We start from the raw sequence: 10254 nt of genomic DNA on the forward strand, positions 1-10254 counted from the left end.
TTGGTCCAGACGTACGCGGCGCCCTTCTCTTTTTATTATTTGCAAGTTTATCTATACCATCTATACTTGGTCCAGACGTACATGGTGCCCTTCTGTTGCTAAGTAAATCCCTTCTCTTTCAGCTAATGATGAAAAATTTATTACTAATCCAGTAATATGATATTCAAGATTCAAGATAATTTTATTGTCTGAAATACTCAGAAATTACATTCCACTGGCAGTGTTACAAGTGTTAATAACTTGTTTCTGTCATTTTATTCTTTTGGTTTATTTATGCCTACTTGTTTATATCTTATGGATAATGGCAACGATTTCTGCTTCCGCAAAAGGAGGTTATGTATTCACTGTTACGGTTATGTAAGTTTGGCAGAAGTTTTTTAGATCCAGTTGTACGCGGCGCCCCATTGTTTGTATTCCTACCATGCATTTCGATGGAACAGTCGTTTTCTGTGGAGAACTCTATTTTGTGTTTCTATTCTTTGCCTATTAAACATCTCAGAACACTTTAATATGGCCCAAAATTGCCCAGTTTTTTTTCAAGGTGCCAGGGAGCTTTAGTTTCCTGGGCTGCCACTAGGACTTCTCACTAGACCCGTCTGGTATGCATCTGATATATTGTTTTAGGCCATGTTTCCGCAGCACTTACAATTTCTCCGATAAAATTCTCTGATAAATTATCTTAAAATTCCCACCAAATATTTTATCCCATCATGCAAAATTATTGACCACAATGCAATCTGTTCAACATCAGAATATTCATTTTGTTGACCTGGCAGGTGACTGATCTTTTTTGCAAGATGCAAAGGCCAAGAAATCATTCGGAAGGTTATTTTTTTTTTTTTTTGCATTCAGAGCTGTTTCCAATAAATTATCTGATTCTCATCGGAAATTTTGGGTCCTGTTTCCGCAATGAAAAATAACAAAATGACTACTTTCCGATAATTTATCACAGCCTTAGATCCTAGATATTTTCTGAAATTGGTGGTAAAATAATTTTGTTTTCTGCAGTACAAGATACTGTAAACAATTTATATTGTATGGGTTTCGAAATTAAATAACAAGATATTTTGCCAATAACAGGTGAAAAAATAATTTTCACTGTCTGGGCATTCAATTTATGCTATGCTCAGCTTCCGGCTACTTCATATATTCCTTGTATCTCGGTTCATGACCAATCAAGTATTCTTTCTATTATAGAGAATTTGCCCATTAATGGAGATCCATAATTCAATTTCTTCTCGCAATCAGAGTTTGTCAATTTCTTACTTTCCCCCCGTTGATTATTCTAGCTGAAATCATCGTTGTTGATGAGATCATGGTTGTTAACGAGTTGCTGTTTGGCGTCCTGTGCAAGCCTGCGTGAATTAGCGGATCCATCATCAGTTAATTTATTTAGTCTAATAAAGCAGATACTTGTTTTTGTATAGCAATTAACAAAGACTGAGATTTCTGTATGATGTTAATCAGTATAACACGCCGAGTCCATTGAGATTTGAAAATAGCATCTGGAACAAATTGTTGCAAGTAATGTTTTGTTTATTTGACTAATTATCATGATGATTGGATTATTCACTCACGAGCTCTCTCTAATAGTTTTTTTGATTCTCTGATATTGCTCTTGCTGTTGATATTACTATTATGAATACTGTCATTTTCAGTTTCAATTTCTTTTATTCATCCAAATCACAGCCGAGGCTAAATTACATGAAATTTACAAAAATACATACTGGTGTTAAAAAATTTGAAACTTTAATTCAAGCATTAGCACTAGACATGAAAAATTGAAAGTAACATTAAAATATATTAAAATTCCGAAGTTCATGAAAAATAAAAGACATATAGAATTGAATCAATTATTGTGTCATCATCAAATGTATTTAAAAAAAAAAATCCACGCGTTGCAGAAATTTGATTAACATCAAAATTACAGCAAAATTAGGAATGGAAAAATGCAACATTGAAAATTGGAACAAAATTTACTGTGTTATACAGAAATAAAACAAAAAAAGGAAAGAGATTTAAACTATATATACTGTCTCTTATACACATCTAGATGTGTATAAGAGACATGTATGTGCTTCTAATAGATCTATAATCAGGATATATTTTCAGATTCATGTTATTTTTTGTGGATTCCCTCCTCCATGACTAGCGTTACAGTACATTATTAATTTGCAAAATGTTATGTATAATTCTTTATCAAATTATTATCGAGCTAATAATAATATCATGCCCCACTTAGATATTGTTCTTGAAAAAATACTTTAATCAACAACATTACATCACAGACATGAAAGATTTTTTTTATGTTCCAGTTCATTTCCTTTACATCAATTATCCCCAAAATCAATCCCGAAATCCAGAGTTTCTTGCTTCACTGGGCAACGTGATTAACTTCTGCTGTGTGAACTCAGAATCTTGTCTTCAGAGAGTTTCTCAAGACTCTAGAATTGTCATTAATATGCCTGGTTTCAAATAGCCTCCATGATTTAAAGTTCAGAACAAAGATTTTGATCAGTTGGATTTAATAATTTTTTATTTCATTTCGAATTCTTATTTTCGTTTGGATAAAAAGTAATGAAGAATAGTAATCTTATACGTACTGTTATTCAGCCATTGGTTCCTATAATAGCATTGATTTTCCCAGTAATCCACAATATATTGTTATCTAAATCTGAAATTATGTTAATTATAATTAATGTTGAGATTTCCCAATAAATTCTAATAAATTAATTTGGATTGAATGTAAAACAAAGATAAAATTTATATTTGCTGAATACTGTCTGTTTGTCTTTACTTATTTCAAAATAATTTTTATATGATTATTTAGTGTGCTGCTGATTATGATGATTGGGTTTTTTTGGGTTATCCACCGAGGACTTCTGTACGTTTTTAAGTCATGTTTTACTATTGTAATGTTTATTTGTGTTCCGTGCTTCCAAATAAATTAAAATCAAATTATGATGAGGATGATGATGATGATGATGATGAACTAGTGGTAGTGGTGATGATTATGAATGAGGATGGTGGAAGTGGTGTTGATGGTGAGTGAGGGTGGTGGAAGTGGCGTTGATGGTAAATGAGGGTGGTGGTAATGGTGGTGGTGATGACGATCATGATAGTGGTGGCAATGATGTTAATGTTGATGGTGATGATAGTGGTAGTGGTGGTGGTGATGATGATGATGGTGATGGTGATGGTGGTGGTGATGATGATGATGATGATGGTGGTAGTGATGATGGTAGTGATTGTGATGGTAGTGGTAATAGTGATGGTGGTGGTGGTAATGATGATGGTAGTGTTAATGATGTGATAGTGGAGATGATGATGGTGGCGGTGATATTGATACTAATAAAAAATGATAAGTGTGATAGTTCATGATGATGATAGTAATTTTAATAATGATGGTAGCTACCAAAAGACATAAAAAAAAAATTATTATCTGCATTACAAAACCAGCAACATACACATTGTAAAAAATAAGCCTAATATAGTAATAATGTACGGCACAATAATAATTGAACAGAGTATATTAATAAATAAGCAAATTTGTTGCTTTCACAACATCTGTGTAGTGAGTTTTTTTTGTCCAAATGAACTGTACTTATAATATTATTATTATGATGGTGATGATGTTAACTAATTTTGTTATTAATATTGATTTTCTTTGTGAACATATGCTTTTTGATATAATTTTTTGTTATTAGATAAGAAATTCTATAGTTGACTTGTGATTGTTGAATTAGTGATTATTTAATTTATTCTGTGCCTAAACATTCTGATTTACTGATTCACTTCACAAGATAGAGGACAGGAAAACTAGGTCTGTTTGGAGAGCATATTTGAGATTGTTTTAATACGTAATCTTTGAAATGAATTTATGATTTGCACAATCAAAGTAGTGAGTATAGTGTCAGACCATCTATCAAACTTTAGAAGTGTTTCCCCAAGACATTCATCTCATTACAAACATGGTTACTGAGTGCTAATGTGCGGTTCCTCTGGGGACCAAGTTGTTATCGAAAATGGAAGTTTTGCATCCACTGATAACCATTAGATTTAATATTCCATTAAAGTGCAGATATTCAATATCTGAGCACATTTATTTTCAGCAAGGAACTGTCTACAAAGAATTTTGAAAATCTTCGCAGGTGATAGTAGAATTCACAGTACTTCTATAAAAACTAACACTTAGCTCTGTCAAACTATTTATTCCTTTAGTGTTTCACTCACACTCCTGTTAAAATGTGAAAATTCAGAGCTCTGTGTTTTTTTATTTTCTGTGATATCAACTGCCTATTTTGTGTTAAATACAGTTTATTTAAGGATTTAAAGATATAACACTGTTGAAAAATTCTGAAAACTCTATCCTCAAAATTATGAAAGAAATATATCATCCAATCCCCAATCAATCATTCAAATAATTTAATCAATCTATCAGTATGATTAATCAATTAATCAATCAGTTTAATCAAACAATCATGTAATAATCACTCATTCCCCCTTAAATCACACGTTCCCCCTTAAATACACAACTGCACCCACCCTCCCAAACCAACCAACCGGCCAACTGACCAATCCATAAAGAATTCCATTGATATCAAGTTGGTATTATTGCATCTATTGTATATTTAATGCATTTAATCCAAACTTCCATTTTTCATTGGTAAGGAGCATTAAATAGTTGGAGTAGTTAATGATTGTGAGAAGAAATAAATCTTATCAATTAATTTTGTGTGCATAAGGCAAGTCAAATGAAATCAGCATGGTATTTAACAGTAAGCTATTTTCAGATTTGTTTCTTCTTCCATTAATGGGCAAACTGCAATGCCGAAGGCTTCTGTTCATGCAGCCCAATATGAAATGCAACTAGTGCACAAGTTTGTATGTGTGGCTTTTCTTTTTAATTTATTAATTTTTAATGATTTATTAATAAAGTTTTTTTTCATGCATGCCTGAGTTTTTGCATTCATTCATTCTTCATCCATTAATTTGTTATTTATTTAAACTGATGATTTTGTTATACGATATTAGGCTATCGCAAAGAATAAACTATATGCAATTTTATAATCAGTAATCATATTATTCTGGGTCCAGTTTGTTAAGTAAAAATTGAAGACTTAACCACAAAACTGCAACCACTATTTCACTTTGGTTGTATATCAATAGATAGGTAAATATACTGTAATAATAACAGTTCTCTAATAGTATTAACATGCTGTAAAAATTGTATCAAGCATAAGCTCATCAATGATAAACTCCTATTTCAGTTGTATGAAAAAAAAAGTGTCTCTGTTCAAAATCTGCAACCTTTCACTGTCAGAGCAAGTATCATACCCATTAGACCACAGAGACCAATAGGCTATAGACGAAAATCTAACCCCCAGGCATTTTTTTCTCCTACAACTGACTGAAACACACTAGCTAGAAAAGCTTGTAGGTCTCAGACAATACTATACTGTACTCTGTTTTTATGCTTTATTGTCAGTAACAAGTATCAGTAATGTAATTTTTATGCTCTAGACTGAAGATTTGTAGTGACACTCATAAATAATAACCATATGCACATGTTTTTATTATTCCTATTTTATTGTTACATAGAGAAAGAAATATGAATTATTGACAGAAATAAAAAAACTACTTCAAATAACAAAATTGTTCTCACAAAAAGAAACAGCTATACACAGTTAGTTGTGACTGAAACACTAGTGATGTGGCCAAGTATAAAAAGAAATTATATTAAAAGTTAAGCATATTCTGTAGAAATACAAACACACTGGTAAAGCAATTATTAGCACCTATGTGTGTGTGTGTGTATATATTACAGTAATGTGTATATAACTGGACAATGCATGAGACACTTTCTCTGTGTACATTCTAGCTTTTGTGGGTGAGGATAGAGAATTGGGTCTATATTTAGATCACTAATTGACTTCTAGAGAAGCATTAAATCATTAGGGTCAATGGACTCTTAAGAATTTTCATCCATAAATTCTGGATGAGGACACAATGTTTGCTACATAAAGTTATATACACGTTTGATTAAACAAATATATTAATTAAATTTAAATATAAATAATAAAAATTATTCAGTGTTTTTAGTAATTAGTATCAAATTTGAATTGGATTTTGAAATTTGATATTTTGTATTCATTCCAATCAGGAAATCTCAAAATATATTACTGTATTACTATTGGATATTAGATATATACACATTACACAATGTAAAACTTCCATCGCTTCATGGCGAGTATTCATATAGTGCATTACACCATTACCGTATTTATCCTACCATGTGCCCTTATATGTGATCAAAGACAGGATAAGTTACAAGTGATTTGTCTTAAGGACAAAAATGTGTTCAGCTTAGGAATTGAACCAGCCTTCATAATATTGGAAGCTAGGTGCCTTGCCATCGAACCATATGCTACCACATAATGCATATGTTTTGTTACAACATTTCAGAATTCATTTGCATTGAGCACAATGAATGCATTCAACCATGAAATTACAAACATTGTAGTTTAAATTTTTCAATTTAAACTTCAATTGTATCAAATTATCCAATTGTGAAGATTCAACACTTTAAAATGATCTAATAAGCACCTCCATCGATTTATGTGCCACTCATGAATGTGCTCAGCATCAAACCAAGGACTTTTATAAAGATAAAAGTCCTTGATCAAACATGATTTTTTTAACCTCCACTCTCAAAAAAGGCACATTAACGCTTATTACATTACAGAATTCTATTTTAAGTAAACGTTGCAGTGCTTAATCAAGAGTATACACAACTTGCCTTGATTTTCTGTACTATCAAGAAGTTATTAAACAACTAATTTCTCATGAAATTAATGACAAAACAAGAGGTTAGATAATCCTATGTACGACACACGGTACAATTTCAATACTCCAGTAATTTATTTGAATGGAATAAGTTCGGCACTAAAGCGTCCAAAAATCATGTGCTGCGGCACTTATTGTGTCATTTACAGTGTCCCTTAATAATTTTATATAAAATTTTCACTCTAATTGAAAAAAAAAAAAGATTTTCAAAATTCTAATTATGGAATGCCACAGAATATTTCATCGTAACATGATCATCAAAATAGTAACATTATTTAAATTGTAAGGCCCTGTCCAGACTATAAAATTTTGTTTGACAAAAACATGTGACATGCCTAAATATGGTCATGATGACATCACATCATCACCATATATAGACACATCATGACTATATATGGGCATATAACAGTTTTTTGGTCGAAAAAAAATTTGATAGTCGGGACAGAGCTTAAGGTAGTACTTAAAAACAAATTTATTTTGATGTCATAAACATTGTGTACATTACTGTAAATGCAAGTATTTTTTGTACATTTTTTGCGTAAATTGTTTTTTGTCTACAGTAGTTAAACGTATTCTGACTTAGTTGACCTGACCCTAGATGCATTTAGTTTCATTGCTGCAGCCTCTCCTTCCACATGGGCATACATTTCTTCAATTTCTATTTCTGTCGGTACTTGAACACCAACCGACCGTTTCCATTTTCCGTGCATTGTACCCGACGGAAGCAAAGGAAGTGTTCTGTTTTGATTGGGGTCTGAAAATGCCATGTCTTTTGGCTCAGAGTAAACGTCAGGTTGAACCATTATTGGGGGCATGCGAGGCATGTACAGGCCCTCTTCATGACGTTGACATGTATAATAGTAACACACAGGTATGACCATCAACAGAAGAATTAGACTGGAGCAACCAACTGCTACTAGAACAATTGCAAACAATGAAATTGTACTATTGTCATTATTCCTATGGGTAACACTTGGATTTACCACTGGTACTTTCATAGTTACGTTTGACTTCAGAAGTCGAAGTGTAATGGTTCTTGTAACATTACCAATTTGGTTGCTAGCTGTGCAGGAGATTTTTGTCAGGTTGTCCTTTAGGGTAGGTGTAATACGCAGAATCCCACGATCAGATTTGTAATCTTTGTTCTTTAAATTTGCCGGGACATTCCACTTGTAACCGGTGATCTTTGGATTGGCAGTAGCCCGGCAAATGTACACAGCTTCTTTTCCTGCTGATACACTCTCGGGCTCATGTATTGTTATATTTGGTTTGTACCTAATATTCAATTGTCCCGGAGTACAGTGCAGCGTTTTCCCTGTTGGAACCACATGCATTGTGCACTTTAAAGATGCACTGCTATCACTTTGCTGTGCCTTGAACGAGTACGTAACAATCTCCTCTCCGTTTTTTACGCTAGATTCTGACTTTACGTTTTTTCCATTTTTCATCCATGTAATTATAACTCTTGGGTTAACACGCTCACCTCTGCATCTGACTTCTATCGTCGTGTTTTCATTGTATCCATTTTCCAAAGGGTCGCATATAGGGTATTTAGTCTGTGGGATCTCTGAAACCTTTATCTTAGCTGGAAATTGGTGGGATTTAACAAAAATATCATTGTTGTATATTGCACATTTATAATTGCAATCTTTGTCCGAGCGTTTAATGTCTTTGATTCTGAGGTGAAAGCCACCATTATCTTCTTCCAAGATATCATAATGAGATGATTCAACAAGTACTTGCTTATTTTTAGACAGTCTGGTCTCGTTACACATCCATGATACGTTATATGTACCTAGGTTTTGGATATTACAGTAAAGTGTGAGAGATTGGCCTTCTGTTGCCACGGTTAACGCTTGCGGTTTGGTTTGTATTGTAGGCTCTTGTCCTGATGATACGCAAATTAAATAGCTAACAAGAATTATTAGAAAAATCTTGAGTTTTGTTACAAACAATTTGTTTGCTATTTTATTAAACATTTTTCCTGTTTTCATCTTCTTACAAACTACAGTAGCTAATATTCTAATCTGTCAAATATTAATAAAATGCCAGCGGTGAAAACTTGACTCTGTTGGACGTGCTGTTTTGAATTCTACAATGATTTCTCCAGAGAAAGTGAAAGTATAACTAACGAGAATACTCAATTTCAAAATATTTCCAAATTTAGAGCTGATATATGTAATGTTAGATTATCCAAGTTTAATGCTCAAAAATACTTGCATACTTTTTTTATCGGCTTCAGTGAATTCTCTTCGTTTGTTTTTCGTAGCATCAAGTCCATCTGTCCAATGATTTAACGTTCCAAGTTAATTATGCCGGGTTGTATCATGTCCAAGATTACATCTTCTGCCAGTTTTTCCCCTGCAATATTCCAGTGTGACACTGTGAAAATTGATGATGCTGATGAATCAAGAGAGATGAAAAGATGATGATTTTTTAGAAACCAGATGGCTTACTTTTGGCGCACAAATTCACTCACAAATGTTGACCTTTATATAAAGTGTGATTTATGATGCTTTTCAAAACCAGCATTACATTCTCTACTGTTTTAAGACTTTAAGAAATTGCACCAAATATGGTGATATTTCTTTCAAAACGTACTGTAATCTGTTGGCTTCATTTGATTTTCAGTTCTTTGAAATGAGGTTTTTCCTCCTTAAGATTTATATAAATCTATCTATTTGAGTTGAATACAAACCAATAAAAATACAACTTACATATTAAGTACCCTGTTGTCTCTCACAATGCAGATTCCAAAATGCCAATAAACTTGAGTCTTCATTAAAACTTCATGTATAAATCCATCAATATTTGCAGTAAAGCATATAAAAGTTGATAGAAAACTTATCAATCGAATTAATTTTTCTGTACGAACTTTGCAGAGATGGTGTTAGATTCTCAGATTTTGAAGTGATACAGTCGGATTAGTTAATCTGTTTTCCGTGCTTTTCCCTGTGATGATTAAAATTCAGCACTAAGCCTGTTAGTACTTGAGTTGTAGTAATCAAAGTTGGTGTGTCAGTCATCATGGTAAATATAAGGCAGTTTGCTTGATCCACATCTTTAGTACCTCTTGTGAAAAATCTCACAAACTGCTGTAGGTAGCACTTTGATGAGCCTGTTGTCAGATGATAAAAAAAATTGTAGATTTATTGACAAACCAAAATGAAATGTGTCACTATTAGCAAAATCTCTTATTTTTTAGGATTACCACCTGACAAAACACCATTCAATCTTCCTGTCAGATTTTACTACTAAAAGCATGTAACTCCATCATCAGAATAGCCTTTCTAAAAAACCTTTACAAACACCACTTTTATTTGTGAAAAAAAAATGTTCACAGCATAAGTAATATCTGAATATATTAAATAATAGTGACATTGGTTGTTTTGCAAAAAAAAAAAAAAA

At 32.5% G+C, this 10254-nt stretch overlaps 1 protein-coding gene across 2 annotated transcripts in view; it reads right to left on the reverse strand.

The window, feature by feature from the left end:
* Window positions 1-5570: 5570 nt before the first annotated feature.
* Window positions 5571-10254, reverse strand: part of LOC117115387 (kin of IRRE-like protein 1) — a 4935-nt gene continuing 251 nt past the window's right edge. Inside the window, exons 2-3 of one of the 2 annotated variants that reach the window (XM_033259166.1) lie at window positions 9564-9964; window positions 5571-9228 (exon numbers count right to left, since the gene is read on the reverse strand). In XM_033259166.1, the coding sequence (XP_033115057.1) occupies window positions 7410-8840 (1431 nt within the window). In that variant the 5' untranslated portion in view covers window positions 8841-9228; window positions 9564-9964 and the 3' untranslated portion in view covers window positions 5571-7409. Of the gene's footprint in view, window positions 9247-9563; window positions 9965-10254 lie in introns of both variants that reach the window. The other variant, XM_033259158.1, reaches the window with a different exon arrangement.

This window comes from Anneissia japonica, unplaced genomic scaffold (genome assembly GCF_011630105.1).
Source record: "Anneissia japonica isolate Jap-2015-1 unplaced genomic scaffold, ASM1163010v1 scaffold199_len4679917_cov187, whole genome shotgun sequence".
Classification (NCBI taxonomy): Eukaryota; Metazoa; Echinodermata; class Crinoidea; order Comatulida; family Comatulidae; genus Anneissia; species Anneissia japonica.